Here is a 15,634-nt window from a genome sequence, read left to right as displayed (position 1 = left end):
GGTGCCAACACTATAGTAGAAACAAATATATAAGTACTGTAAATTTGTTGCAATATGTGCTCCAATTCAAATAAAATTAAAATAAATAATTATTCAATAAAGCATGAACGCAGAGCCGTTAAAAGTATTATAAAATAATTAAGTGTCCCAATCACTTACAGGAGTTAACGAAAACATTTAATGTTTATTAAAGTAAATATTAGTTCAAGATGCGCAAATAAATCTAAATTACAGGCACCACTAAAATTTACGTAATATAATTATTTTGATACAGAATAGCACAATGGGGAGAAAAAAAATTCGTTACTTTGCAATACTTTCGTATCTTGTTGCCGCGAAATTATTTTTCTGTTATGTGAATATTTACATAAAAATATGAGTTGAAACGCATTACTTACTTGTGGAATGCGATGTTAGTGTCTATTTTATGTTTGTCTGTTGTATTTTTACACCCATTTACCGCACATTTCGTCATTTTTAGCAAAAAATTTTAGAGCTGTTCGCGGTGCAATATGACCTTGAGCACTAACAGCCCGCGCGCTCCTGGGACGCGTTTGGAACCCTCTAACTTGCCTCACTTAGCGTGTGCGGGCTAGGTTTCTATGCGTTATTATTCTAAGGTTAATGTATGAAAAAGCAGAACTGAATTATTTACATTTTGAAATGTTTTAGATCAAATTTATTTCAATTTAATAATCATTTAGTTCTGTAAACAAAACAAAGTTTTATAACCTATAATTATTATTTAAAGCAAGTGTTAGTTAGTTAGTTAGTTGATAATTGATAACAAAACTTAAATTATACAATATAAGTTTTTTTTGCGAATCATTTGCACTCAGTGCCACTATTAGCAAATGTGCTGATAATCGGTTATGTCAACTCAGGCGAACTCTCCAACGCGACTTTCTTCCCCTTTATGTGCACACTACATTATTCCAACGGAAGTATGTCTTTAGTTTTGAGACTTTTTTTATAACTGCAGATTGTCAACTGCCAATTCATTCGGATGGTTCTCAAGGCTATTACGGTATCTAAAGATGGTGGAAAGGATGTGGGTGTTGTTTTGTAGATGAGTAGCTTTTTGTCTATTGACAACTTACTGTTTCATCCGACCAGCCAGTATAGATTTTTGTAATGCAGGTTGAGTTCCTCTCGTTTCGCTTTTATGTGCTATTCCATGTTACTCGCCGATCAGGGGGTAGCCCGCAAGATGGAGTAATTTCTCCTCTCCTTTGGACTCTTGCTGTGGATCAGCTCCTGTATAGGTTGGGCGAACTGAACATTGACGCCCAAGGATATGCGGATGACCCAGTGATCACAGTTCGAGGGCACTGCCAAAGTACTATGTCATTACTTATGCAAGGAGCTCTTAACACCATTTCCGCGTGGTGTCAAGATAACGAATTATCTATTAATGTGGAAAAGACAACTATTGTTCCTTTCACTAAGAAGCGGAAACTAGACAAGCTAGTGGAACCGATCCATGGTGGCAGGGCTGTGAGTTTTTCCGCAGAAGTTAAATATTTAGGGGAAACCCTAGATCAAACCCTAAGGTGGAACCGTCATATAAGTAGCTAACACGGTCAATAAGGCCAAGATGGCTCAGGTATCTGTAGTCGTATGGCAGGATAGCATTGGGGTCTAAAACCAAAGTTGACTCTCTGGTTATACAAGGCAACTGTGAGGCCCATAGTAACATATGCCTCTGTTGTTTGGAATGGCAGTCAGTCAAACAACCACTATTGCCACATTGGGCAGTCTACAGCGTGTCGCGAGCCTGCTAATCTGACTCCCCTGCATGTATTCATACAGAAGGAGACCTGTAACAGCATGTAAAGGCTCTCCACCAGGTTAAGCACTAGATGGCTCTCCCAGACATTGAGATCGGCCCAGGACTCAATTCTGGAACATCCTGTTCTGGGAATGACTTCTGATGTCATGCTTCCCAAGCAAAACTTCAAGAAACTCTACCAGGTATAATTTCCAACTAGAGAAGACTGGGAAACTAACAGTCTCACCTGGATGGACGGTCGCCTTCTTTGGTATACCGATGGGTCCAAGATGGGACCCAACATAGGCTGTGGTATACACGGCGTGAGACCCAGACTCAGCTACAAGCCGAACAAGAGACGTCACTCCTCTATCTTTCAGGCCGTAATATACGCCATAATTGCTTGTGCGGATCTAAACCAGAAGATGGCTATGTTAACAATTATATTTATATAAACTCAGATAGTCAAGCCTCTCTGCATGCGCTTTCCTCAGTCACCCAAACTTCGAGGATCGTATTTCTTCGAGAACTGCGTAACTATACTGAATACTCTCGGGAAAGGAATAATGTAGTCCTGCGTTAGGTTCCTGGTCACTCTGACATCGAGGGTAATAAAGCAGCGGATGATCTGACAAAGACTGGTGCTAGGGAGGCCTTCAATGGTCCTGAGCCCTTTATAGGAATAGCACACAGCTTGGCAAAGCTCACTTTGCGGAACGAGAGCTCCCACGTCTCCCGTGACGTGTGGCTGCCGACTAAGGGTTTTGAGCATTCTAAAGTCCTGAAGCCTTCAGTGCCAAACACTGTAGAAAAGCTCTGTCACTGGACAGGAATGGCATCAGAATGCTGACTAGAGCCTAACAAGGCATTAGGCTTGAATAAGCACATGTCAAATATTGGACAGAGAAAACCGAGAATGTAGATTATGCCACGAGGCGGATGAAACTCCTGTGCATCTCCTCACCCAGTGCTGCCCTCTGTTGGGCGTAAGAGGTTCCATACTGGGTAGGCACAGGCCACACCCAGAGGACATAAAGACTGTTGGAGCCAGGAAAGTCCTTCAGTTCCTTAATGCTGTCGGTCTTGGCTCCAAGCTATGATTAGTGGTGATCACAATAGATCATTTATGGTCGCAGTGACACGGGGCCTCATAGGCTCCAAATGAAGCCACCCTAATAATAATAATAATAGTCGCCAATCAAGATGTAAGCTCAAATATTTCACAAAGTCACTTTGTGGGAGTTCTGCATTCTCAAGTTGGACTGCCGGACAGTTTCCTTTCCTCATTGTAAAAGTCATATGAACTGATTTTTTGGCACTGGCTTTGATTCACCATGTTTGAAGCCATTTTGTTATTTCATTGAGTCTACGTCGTAAGACTAGTGACGCTTTGGTAGGATCTTTATCACTAGCCAGAATCGCTGTATCGTCAGTGTAAATAGCATTAGTCACCCCTGGTATTATAGGCAGATCTGCAGTGTATAGTACTGGGCCTAAAACAGATTCCTGCAGCACACCTGCCTTTATGTCGTGCAAGTTTGATATTGCATCGGTTTCCTTTACTTGGAATAATCTTGTTGTCAGATAAAGACTTCAGCAATGGGAAAAAGCTATGGGGAAGAGTTATCTTAATCTTATATAAAATTCCCTCATGCCAAACACGGTCACATGCCGGTTGTATGTCCAGGAATGCAGAAAAGCAATACTCTTTGTTTTCTAGCGCACACCGGATCTTGTCATATACTCTATGTACCTGTTCCACAGTTGAATGCTGTAATCTGAATCCAAACTGATGGTCTGATATGATGTTGTTTACCGCAACTATTGACAATATTCTTCTCAGCAGGGCCTTTTCAAACAGCTTTGATAACGTCAGTAGTAGGCTAATTGGTCTTTCTGGAGGTTACATTTGATGGTTTTCCCACTTTATGTAGCATGATAATTTGGGAGATCTTCCATAAGTCTGGATAAGGTTGAGTCGTTAGTATTCCATTAAATAAGGTAGTAATGAATACAACCGCCTTCTTAAGGAGCTCCTTTAGAATTTCCTTTGTAATTAGATCGAAGCCTGGTGCTTTCTTATCTTTCAAGTCTTTAATAAGTCTCCATACTTCTCGTACTGTAGCAGGCCGTGATGGTGGTGACAACTGGAGCACTTGATCTAATGTCGATTCAATTACATTTTCAGATTCTCAGGTATGAGATTTGTGTAGGGTTAAGACTAAACATTATTTATATTATGTGAATTGTTATATGACAAAAGTCTATTTTAAATAAAATTATATTAAATGAGCATTAGGATAAAATTATTTATGTGATATGTTACACAATCATAATTAGAGATGTAGGTTTGACCAAAAAATTTATATAATTATGCAATTTATAATTAAAATAATCATGAAAACTGACAAAGGAACAAAAAAACTTGATATATTATAAAAATTATTATAATACCAGCTAAGTTGTTTCGATAACTTCTATTAACCAGGGCAATAAATTCTTTGTATGAACAGGTAATAGATAAAACTTTTCATACAAAGCATCTTAACAATTTCCTGATTACCTACCTCTAAAGATGTTTGATCTGCAGAAAAAGCAATAAAATGCTTCCCATCAGGACTAAACTTTCGTAAAAAACACGGAGGCTTTTCAACATTTACTATAGTCAAGTTTGGGAAAACATTTTGATAAAACTCCCTAACAACATGGAAATGTGAGCCTGGCTTCTTTGAACCGTAAATTTCCCTGTTCATAAGCCTTATCACAATGTTCTGAGGCTTGATTTTTCTAGGAACAATCCGTTCTGTGCAAAAGAACTCATCTTTATCAAAAGCTTCTGGAGGAGCATCTTCATAGTACACGTTTCTCGAATTACTAGTAGAAGCCATACTACATCGATCGATGGTGTCATTCATAAACACTACATACGAGCACTTATGACTACTTTTTATTTACAACGTAAACTAAGCCTAGTGGAATTATAAAAATAAAATAAAATATTCGAGTATTTTGTTGAACAAATGACATGAACAGTTAGGTTTTTTTTTTAATTTATTGCTGGCCATGGAAACAAAGTCCATCAGCCGAACAGTTAGGTTGACAATTAGTATTGCCAGACTTTTGTGAAGTTAATTTCCCATGACTGACATGACACAGGCAAAATTCTACAAGAGAAGCCAGAAACTTAAAAATAGAATAGAATAGTAAGTTAATTCGCCAATTTATGTATGTTAAATAGCCGATATTCGTCCAAGCCATAAAATCCCTAAAAATCAAGAAAAACAGCTCTACAATTCTGCTTGCTACCGGACATTAGAGAATTGGGGAAATAAGACAGTTCATATTCCTAATGTCCGGCAGCAATTCCCCACACGTCGAATTACTCAAACCCCCAAATTAGTTATTTTACAACTCTATTCTCCACAAAATCCCCAATTAAATTTGTAATTTCCCTGACATTTGTTAAGTAGCCTAAAATCGCCTTTTCCTATTTCGAACATAGCCTAAATATCATCGAGTCGCCGACCACTTTTTTCGTCGCCGCGCGACCCCTCAAAGTACTCTAAATGCCGAAAAGTCGCCTAATCTAGCAATAGTGTTGACAATTGTCATGACACGACATATCAGGCGATTATTCGCCATTTAAGCTATTTCAAGGGGTCGCACGGCGACTAAAAAAGTGAACGGCAATTCGGCGATATTTTATTATTTTTTATTATTTTATTTATCAATCAGACAACAAAAAAGGTCCACAATAATGTTAGTAATTGTCATAATATTAACTCTTTAGTTTCTAATGTCTATTTTGAACTTTACATTTGATAGTCTTTTAGTTCATTGTTGTCAAATATTTTTGTGGAATAAAACCGTTATTCTAAAGGTTTTATCTTATTTATCAATTTATTCCACAAAATGTTATCAGAATAAATAAAATGGAACGGTTTCTGCGTCCCGATAAACTGAACATTGATCCAACCGGTAATTCCGCCTCCAAGGAATGGGAGCACTGGAAGAGGACGTTCGAGAGTTTCTTATCGAACTTTACAAAAGAAACAGCTGGTATGAAAATAGACATACTTATAAACCACGTATCTCCAACAATCTTCGCATACATAAGTGAATGTACTACCTATGAAGAAGCCCTAGACATACTCGACAAACTATTCAATAAACCAAAAAATGTAGTCTAGGCCAGGTATATACTAGCTACTAGGAGACAAAAGCACGATGAGAGCATTGATACTTATATGCAGGTGCTAAAATTATTAGCGAAAGATTGTCAATTTGGAAAGGTTGATGCTGAAACGAATAAATCCGATAATATTCGAGACGCATTTATTACTGGTCTCAATTCGAGTAAAATCAGGCAGCGATTGCTTGAAAATCTAACTCTATCTCTTGACAAAGCCTATGATCAGGCGAGATCGTTAGAAATGGCGGAGATGAATTCACAGAGTTACGAATCTTCAAATTTGAATGCTGTACAAGGTTCATCAAAGGAAGAAGAATCATCAGCAGCGTCTTTCTTCAAGCGAAAATGTTTCTTCTGTGGGGGTCGCGTGCATCCTAGAAAAGATTGTCCAGCACTCGACTCTACCTGTCAGATTTGTGAAAAAAAAGGACACTTAGCTAAAGTATGTCGTAGCAAGAAACAGACTGCTGCATCAGTAGTCGAAACTGAAAGTAATAAAACTAGTGCTTGTATAATAGCGGCATCGCCGGACTCGCTTAGAAAGGCTACTGTAACGGCGTACGTTCAAGGGATACGCGCCCAAGCATTAATCGATACAGGCAGCTCAATTAGTTTTATGGATGAGGAATTCTTTAATCTCTGTCGTTTAAAAAAGAAACCGAGTAACCAGAGAATTTCAATGGCTTCGACTACTCTTACTTCCAAAGTAGAGGGACAAACTAGCGTCTCTGCCAAAATTGGAGATTATGAGTACAAAAATCTGAATCTACTCATAGTAAAGAATTTATGCGCTGATCTCATCATTGGACATGATATTCTGCATCAACACTCTTCACTAGAGTTTTCTTTTGGTGGTTTGAAGGAACCTATCAAAGTTAATGTATGCAGTGTTGCTGCAGCTACCGTGCCTGCCGTACCACTGTTTTCTAATGTATGTCCTGGAATTAAGCCTGTTGCTATAAAATCGAGAAGACATAGTGAGGATGACAAAGAATTTATAAAAGAGGAAGTCAGGAAACTTTTGGCTGATGGAATAATCGAAGAAAGCACGTCCCCCTGGAGAGCTCAAGTCCTTATCACAAAAAATGTCAACCATAAGAAGCGTCTTGTCATCGATTATTCCCAAACTATAAACAGATATACTCATTTAGATGCGTACCCTCTACCAAACATAGAGGAGCTGGTGTCACAAATATCTAGATATCGTATATTTAGCGCTATAGATTTGCAAAGTGCTTATCATCAAGTTCCTATTTTGCTCGAAGAACGTCACTTTACGGCTTTTGAGGCTTTAGGAAATTTATACCAATTTCTCCGAATTCCATTTGGCGTTACAAACGGCGTCTCAAGTTTTCAAAGGACGATTGATTGGGTAATCCGAAAAGAAGATCTCAAGGGAACGTTCGCTTATCTTGATGATATTACAATTTGTGGCAAGACCCAGCTTGAACATGACAAAAATCTTAAGAAATTCTTGGCAGCTGCCCAGAAATATGGCCTCACTCTCAACAAAGAAAAGAGTAAGTTCTCACAAAACTCTATTAATATTCTGGGTTATAACATAGAAGACAACATTATCAAACCGGATGCAGACCGCTTGCGCCCACTTCTGAACTTACCACCACCATCTGATCTATCATCACTGAGAAGAGTGATAGGAATGTTTGCACACTATAGCAAGTGGATTCCAAATTTTTCAGAAAAAGTTCACGATCTTACTAATGCAAGGATATTTCCATTAAGCGACAATTTAGTCAAAAACTTCAATGTACTCAAATCAGATATAGCCAAATCAAGTATTCATGCAATTGATCATAACGCACCATTAACCGTGGAAACAGACGCGTCAGATCATTCTATCGCAGCAACTTTGTCACAGGCTTCTCGGCCTGTTGCCTTTTTCTCCAGAATGCTAAACAAAAGTGAACATAATCACTCGGCGATAGAAAAAGAAGCTTACGCTATCGTCGAATCGCTGAAGAAATGGCGTCATTTTCTTATCGGCAAACCCTTCCGGCTTATCACTGACCAAAGATCAGTATCTTTCATGTTTAACAATAAACTAACGAGCAAAATAAAGAATGAGAAAATACAACGCTGGCGTCTGGAGTTGGCGCCATTTAAGTATGACATTATATATCGTCCAGGCAAACAAAATGATGCAGCGGATGCACTCTCACGCGTATGCAGCTCAATATCGACACGAAATGAAAAGTTATATTCATTGCACAATGATTTATGTCATCCGGGCATAGCACGAATGACCCACTGGCTTAAATCAAAGAATCTACCTTATTCTACGGAAGAAATTAAAAACATGACTAAGTCGTGTAAAATTTGCTCCGAAATAAAGCCAAGATTTTACAAACCTACAATTGATCCAGTTTTGATAAAAGCTACGTCGCCTATGGAGAGACTGAGTATCGATTTCAAAGGACCAGTACCTTCTAATACGAGAAATAAATACATTCTTACAGTAATAGACGAATACTCACGCTTTCCATTTGCATTTCCGTGCCCAGACATGAACTCTTCAACGGTAATCAAACATTTAAATGAAATTTTTATGCTATTCGGTATGCCGTCTTATCTACATTCAGATCGAGGAACCTGTTTCATATCTACTGAAGTAAAGAACTTCTTAAATTCACGTGGTATTGCGTCGAGCAGAACTACACCTTATAACCCAAGAGGAAATGGACAGGTTGAACGTTTTAACGGAACTCTTTGGAAATCAGTGCAATTGGCTCTACGTTCGCAGAACCTACCAATAGAAAATTGGGAAAAGGTTCTAAACCAAGCTTTACATTGTATCAGATCTTTGTTGTGCACAGCGACTTGTTGTACGCCGCACGAAAGAATGTTTACACATACCAGGCGGTCATCGAATGGAGTATCTATACCTACCTGGCTGACGGAATCAGAAAAAGTATTAATGAGAAAATTTAATCGTACTAACAAGTATCAACCTATTGTTGAAGAAGTGACTCTTCTGCACGTAAATCCAGACTAGGTCGAGGACGGTCGAGAGACAACTGTTTCCAACCGACATTTAGCACCATTGAGCCTAGATAGTCAGATAATGGTAGATGAAACAACAAATATTGAGGCTCTTAACGAAAACTCCAATGAAGTGGAGGACCCTAATCCTACATCTCAAAATTCTGAAACCAGATCTTCTGATTCCGAAAATGAGACTGAAGACATAGACCACCCTGAACCTCCAGCGGACACCGAACCAGAGATTCGAAGGTCTGCAAGAGTGCGACACCCACCAGCCCACCTCGAGGATTATTTTCAAGGCTGATAGAATGTCATAATATTAACTCTTTAGTTTCTAATGTCTATTTTGAACTTTACATTTGATAGTCTTTTAGTTCATTGTTGTCAAATATTTTTGTGGAATAAAACCGTTATTCTAAAGGTTTTATCTTATTTATCAATAATACTTAGCCTATATTAGTACTTAATAATTAAGAATGACTTTGTCCTCTGTGCCAGAGTCCACATAATAGGACAATCGTTCCTACTACCATGGACCATGCTACTACTTATCATCTTCAGGATGCTGTTACTGCTGCCCCGCACTCTGTCCACAAGTGAGGCCGTTTTTTTGCGCCATACGGCATCGAAGCCGTCTGTGCGTGCTTCAGCAAACAGCACCAGGCAGCCGCAACAGCACCCTGAAGGCGTTATTATATTGGACGCGCAGAGCATTGTAAGCCTTTTGAGTATATCCCATCCACAGACTCGACGAGTACAGAGAAGTGCAAAACGCTCTAAATAAAGTTATTTTAACTGCATCTGTACATCGTGTAAATCTGCGGGCCAGCATGTTCGCTCGGACTGACAACGCTCTGCGCTCCCTCTCCATATCTGCATCATCTCTAAGGTTTTCGGTAACCAAATGTCCAAGGTATTTGAACTGGTGCACTCTCCTAAGGGGAACACCATTGAGTACAATTGGTGGAAAAAAGAAAGGACATTTGGTTCCCGCCTTAAAGATCATGTACTCAGTTTTTTTAACATTGTACGTGAACCCATGAGATGCCGCAAATGTTTCACATACAGACAGCAGCTGTCGCAAAGCAGTGACTGAGGGAGCCAACAACACCATGTCGTCCGCATAACTGATATTGTTGACACACACACCATCAACAAAGCAGCCGACATGCATGCTACTGAGTCCCTCAATCTGCGCATTCACATATAAATTAAAAAGCAGAGGCGAGCTCAACCCCCCCTGCCTCACCCCGCATTCCAATCTGCAAGGAGCCGAATACTCACCTGCCCACTTGACGCGATTTTCTTGATTTAAATACCAGTACCTAAATAGTGATATTAACTCGGGCGGTAGGCCAGCATCTTTCAGCTTCTTCCAGAGGATGTCGTAACATATAGTGTCAAAAGCTTTAGAAATATCCATGAAACAAGCATAGACAGGCGTCTCTCTGTCTGTATAATACTTGACAGTGTGCTTCATACTAAGAATAGCCGTTTCTGTCGACAGTCCGGGCACAAACCCGAACTGGGCATCGTGTAGCTTAACATGTTTCCTTAAATATGAGTTGAGCACACTGTCAAGCACTTTAGCTATTATTGTAGCTAAGGAGATGGGCCTATAATTAGACTTATCTGAGACATCACCCGTCTTGTTCTTAATTATAGGCACCACCACGGTCTTCACCAAATCGGAAGGTAGGTATGAGTGATTCAAGCAAAGGTTGTAGAGCATGTCAAGTACACGTGGGAGATGAGCCCCGGCGTGCCGAAGGTGCTCGACACAGAGACCATCATGCCCTGGCGATTTACCTTTCGTCATTTTTTTTAATGCTAGTTTGACATCTTTGGCGAGAATAATAACGTTTAAACTCCCAATGGTCTCGGTGTCGAACTCCCTGTTCGGCTTTCCCAGTGGTGACTGTACTTTAAAATGCTGCAGAAATAAGTTTGCAATGTCAGTTGGTCTGGAGGCACCATCGATACACACGGGAGCGTTGGGCTTAGTATTTAATACATTAGTACACTTCCAAAAGCTTTTAAAATCTAATTTAGAGTGATGTGACGCCATCACATCCATTTTTATTTGGTCTTGATGATTTTGACACCATTTTAATTTACTTTTGAAAATTTTGCGCGACTCTGTCATGTTATTATATATTGGACCACTCGTCGGTTTACCAAGCGATATCCACGTATTAAAATGCAGCTTCGCACTCCCGTGGGCCTCTCTGACGTGTCTGTTCCAACCGATCATTTAAGCTATGTTTGCAATAGGAAAAGGCGATTTTAGGCTACTTAATAAAATGACTGGGGAATTACAAATTTGATTGGAGATTTTGTGGGGAATGGAGTTGTAAAATAACTCATTTGGGGGTTTGAGTATTTCGACGTATGGGGAATTAAGAGAGTTCATATTCGCCAGTATCCAGCAGCAAGCAGAATTGTAGAAATGTTTTCCTTGATTTTTAAGGATTTTATGGCTTTGGCGAATGTCGGCTACTTAACACACACAAACTGGCGAATTAACTTCGCAAAAGTCTGGCAATTCTGATACTTTACTATGCACAAATTTAGTTTTCTCCGTCTACGCACAAATATAGAAAGATATAATTTACTTCTTCGAATAATAACGCAGGTGTACTTCTAATTTGTGTAGAACACTATGTTGTAAAAAAGCAACACTATGTTACTAGGTACTCGTATTTTTGACAAAAATCTATGTAAGTATAATAAATTATTTCAAGTGTAAATATATGAAAATAATCTCAATTCAAATTGTTTAGTTACACTGAAACACTTACAAATTTAGAATAAAACTTACGCGCTATTCATGAAACTAAACCTCACGGCTGGGTTTCTCTCCCATCAATATGTGATGACTCATGGCTGCTTTGGCGCCGTTACGCTGATATTATCGGAAAACTTGCAGATCGTATCACGTATTTATTAAATATTTAAAAATAAAACTAGTTACTTATATTAAAACAAATCATAACAGGACAGGAGGCGAGCTGCTTTAGAATAAAAATATTTCATTTCAACCTGCATATAGAACCCCTTCACAGAACCTGAACACAATGTGATGTCTCCTGTTATTGATATAACTTAGCCCTTAAATATTAATTATAAATGGCTCTATAAAAAAAACCAGGCATAAGACAGTTAACATTTTTGTCAATGAATGGGACCTCATAATGTTTTTAAGCAATTATCTACAGGGTTACATGTTATGTCGACGTAGATCCTTTAGGGGCTTGTAGTTTCCACCATTTCTGACTGATATGACTATGTAACACCCTACCCTAAACTTAACCCTTTTCAAGATATTTGACTTTAAGGGTTTTTTGTAAAAATTGCCAATTTTATGTCTATTAGGTTACATACTTCGAAATTTGTGAGTATTATGATTATTTTTTTATAATTTTTACTTATAAGATAACATGTTTTATAGCTTTAATAACCAAAATTGTAGGTAAATTAACTAAGTGGGTCACAAGAGACGGTTGAAAGTTGAAAAAGTTAAGTAATTGTACCCAGTATTATAATACATATAAGGGCGCGTACACATAGAACATCCGTTTTACAGGATCCTTTTTAACTGATCCGTCGCTACTGGAGGTAATATTCACACAGCATTTACAGGACCGATTTTAACAGATCCGACGCTACTGGACTTTCGTTCTTCAGTGTATCGCCTACTTTCTACGAGAATGGACGTTGTCGTGTTGTATTGGTACTATCGTCGTCTGCGGCGGAGGAAGCCCCGGCGTTATTGGATACATCCACTATTAAGGCAAAGATTTTGTCGTGGTGCTGTTGTGCGTCAGCTGAAAGAAGACGAATCTAAATTTTTTACTTATTTCCGAATGACGACGTCTACTTTTGATGACCTTCTTAAACGATTAGAAAAGGATTTAAAAAAGAAAGACACAAACTGGAGGAAAAGCTTGTGCCCTGAAGTAAAACTAGCGATATTTTTAAGGTAAGAACTTTAATTTTTGTTATTATCAATTAAAATTTAAAATGACAAAAAGGTTTACAAAAATGAAGATTTATTTCAAAACATAGACAGATCTGGCAAGTCTGACTCCTGGCTGAATGTAGATTCTACTGATGGCGAACCTTCTACTGATGGTGTAGAGTCAAGATGATGTGGCCTACTAAAATAACCTTGGGTGTGGTAGTGAGGAGTGCTAGAACTTTGTGAATATGGAGGCCACTCGTAGTTTGACTGACCATATCTTCTACTTTTAATATTTTGTAAAAGGTTTATCACTCCAGACTGAAATTCTAAAATTTGATCGCCATTAAGTGAAGCCAGTTGCGGCAAAATACCTTTGAAGAAGGATAAATTGGGATCTTCAAACTCATTTTTACTTTTTTTTAACTGATCATTCAGTATTCAATCATTTTGGCGTCTACTTCATTCACATTTCTTTTGATTGCCTTGCGTTGCGGCGGGGCTAAATTTTGTCTTTCCTTTTGTCTGTCACTACCACTTTGTTCCGTAATCTGATCAGGTTCATCTTCGTTGTCTTTATTACTTTCTACTGTTTCCGTGATGTTGTCATTAGCAGGGACGTTCTCGTGTGTATCACCTGGGGTGACAACTTTTTTCAAAAATAACATTTGATTGTGATATTTGTAAGGCTCGGTATTTGAGGCAGCAGCTCCAGATTTCTTCAATTTCTTTTTCTCACTCAATGTTCGTATCCAGGCATCTCTAGTCGAATTCCATTTTTTTATAACATATTTTCCTGAAGCAAGTAAATAATAATATAAGATGGTTGTCAATAGCTTAGTAAGTGAAAGGCGAATAAGAAGGTAGAATAGACTTGTCAGTAATTAATTACCATATTGGTCAGTGGATAAGTCAAATTGACAGTGCAAGAACTAATCGGTCAGTAAATAATGGGAAGCAAAAAAGTATTACTAATGTTTAAATCAATTTATTTTAATTAGGTAATTTTATAATTTAGTTCAGTTCAGTTTAATTTTATTTTATTTATGTACTATATATATAAGTATGAGTTTTGATTTACGACTTTGCTAAAAACTCTCATAAAAATTTCGACTTTCCATACAAAATTTGTTGGTCACTATAATATTTTATAGTTTTATAATAAAACAAGACTTATTCATCAAGCCATTTTTAATAGTCTGACCATAGAGAAGTACCTCTACGAAACATAGACATATACATAATCAGTAATAGACAAAATTAACTAAAACTAAACCCTTACAGTCACTAACGTTACTTTGTATGGGAAGTCAATATATGTGTAATAATATAGGTATTGATTAATTTTTTTTTTTAGGTATGCAGCGTCTGGGTGTACATTTCAAGAACTTTATTACGTCTTTCGTGTCGGTGTGTCAACTATAAGCAACATTATTAAGGAAGTTACACGATGCATATGGAACAACTTGAATGACGAGTTTATGCGACTTCCTACAACAGTGAGTGAATGGGAGCATATATCAAATGGATTCGACACAAAAGCAAATTTTCCCCACTGTTTAGGAGCAGTGGACGGTAAACACATCAGACTTCGAAAACCAGCAAAAAGTGGCTCAATGTACCTAAATTACAAAGACTTTTTTTCCATCATATTATTAGCGATCGTAGACTCTGACTATCGTTTTCTATATGTTAGTATTGGGTCGTATGGAAAAGAATGCGATTCATCAATATTCAAGGAGTCGACATTTTGGAAAATGATGCTAGATGGCAGTTTACAAATACCAGAACCTTGCCCATTAATAACAGGCTCAGAAACGAGAGTTCCCTACGTCATAATCGGCGATGAAGGTTTCGGTTTACACGAAAATTTAATGAGGCCATTTAGCGGGACGCATTTAGACGTAAATAAGCGAATATATAACTATCGTTTGACCAGAGCTAGACGATACGTTGAATGTGCATTTGGTATTCTTGCTAATAAGTGGAGAGTATTCCACCGGCCTCTAGACGTCAACAAAACAACAGCTATATGGATAGTTAAGGCATGTACCGTTCTACACAACTTTGTAAGGGAAAAAGAGGGCTTAAAGGATGGCAACACATCCGAATCTGAAGCATTTCATTTCAATAGCCTACCTGATGATGAAACGCTACGAGGTGGTCGAACTGCAAATTCAGTTCGAACGGAATTCGAAAACTATTTCGTGTCCGAATCTGGGTCAGTTTCTTGGCAGAATGAAGCTATTTAAAATAAAAAACAATGTCTCCATTACAATATAAAATAGATACTTACCAAATTCTTGTCTTTCTTTTTGTTCCATAGCTTCAAAATCCTCCTTTAGAATACCGCATATTTCGCGCCAAGCTGCGGTTTTTGCAATTTTATCTTTATAAATCTCCAGTGTTTTGTCCCAAAGAACTGGTCTACTTTCAACACAATTTATCAAAACTTCTTGCTCAACATATTTTTCAAACGCCTTGCTTGCCATGATTATGATAGCACTGGACACGTGCACTACTCTAGGAATGAAACCGGCAAATGGCGGCTGTGTGTAGCACATCGCACCCCGCGCACCCCCGTGCAAAGCCTCGTGCGGTTTCAATCCGATAAAACGGATTAGTATAGTATTACTGGATCCGGAATACTGTGTGAACTGGCTCATACAACTACATACGCTAATAACATATACGTTTAAACGGACCT

At 38.3% G+C, this 15,634-nt stretch overlaps 3 protein-coding genes across 3 annotated transcripts in view; 2 read left to right on the top strand and 1 right to left on the bottom strand.

Moving 5' to 3' along the window:
* The window catches only part of LOC113234800 (DET1 homolog), a 10,116-nt gene extending 5,392 nt beyond the window's left edge, over positions 1-4,724 (bottom strand). The window contains exon 1 of the mRNA XM_026470291.1: positions 4,339-4,724. Within this exon, the coding sequence (XP_026326076.1) occupies positions 4,339-4,686 (348 nt within the window). The 5' untranslated portion in view covers positions 4,687-4,724. The remainder of the gene's footprint in view (positions 1-4,338) is intronic.
* A 1,294-nt stretch (positions 4,725-6,018) lies between these two features.
* LOC113234918 (uncharacterized protein K02A2.6-like) lies at positions 6,019-8,976 on the top strand. The gene has a single exon (XM_026470438.1). The coding sequence runs from the start codon at positions 6,019-6,021 to the stop codon at positions 8,974-8,976; it is 2,958 nt and encodes a 985-aa protein (XP_026326223.1).
* Positions 8,977-10,183: 1,207 nt separating this feature from the next.
* Positions 10,184-15,627, top strand: LOC113234778 (protein ANTAGONIST OF LIKE HETEROCHROMATIN PROTEIN 1-like). The gene is made up of 3 exons (XM_026470256.1): positions 10,184-10,661; positions 12,609-12,948; positions 14,285-15,627. The coding sequence occupies exons 2-3, from the start codon at positions 12,677-12,679 to the stop codon at positions 15,177-15,179; spliced, it is 1,167 nt and encodes a 388-aa protein (XP_026326041.1). The 5' UTR covers positions 10,184-10,661; positions 12,609-12,676; the 3' UTR covers positions 15,180-15,627.
* Positions 15,628-15,634: the final 7 nt, after the last annotated feature.

The sequence above is a fragment of the Hyposmocoma kahamanoa genome, unplaced genomic scaffold (genome assembly GCF_003589595.1).
Source record: "Hyposmocoma kahamanoa isolate Upper Pololo Valley unplaced genomic scaffold, ASM358959v1 86, whole genome shotgun sequence".
Taxonomy (NCBI): Eukaryota; Metazoa; Arthropoda; class Insecta; order Lepidoptera; family Cosmopterigidae; genus Hyposmocoma; species Hyposmocoma kahamanoa.
The sequence above is the reverse complement of the archived record's forward strand: the minus strand, read 5'-3'. Positions and strand labels throughout refer to the sequence as shown.

Bases quoted from the DNA above. Each gene is read 5' to 3' on its own strand.
- LOC113234778 (XM_026470256.1), top strand. From the start codon at position 12,677: ATGGACGTTGTCGTGTTGTATTGGTACTATCGTCGTCTGCGGCGGAGG. The intron at 12,949-14,284 runs GTAAGAACTTTA...TTTTTTTTTTAG, and splicing joins AAACTAGCGATATTTTTAAG to GTATGCAGCGTCTGGGTGTA.
- LOC113234918 (XM_026470438.1), top strand. From the start codon at position 6,019: ATGCAGGTGCTAAAATTATTAGCGAAAGATTGTCAATTTGGAAAGGTT.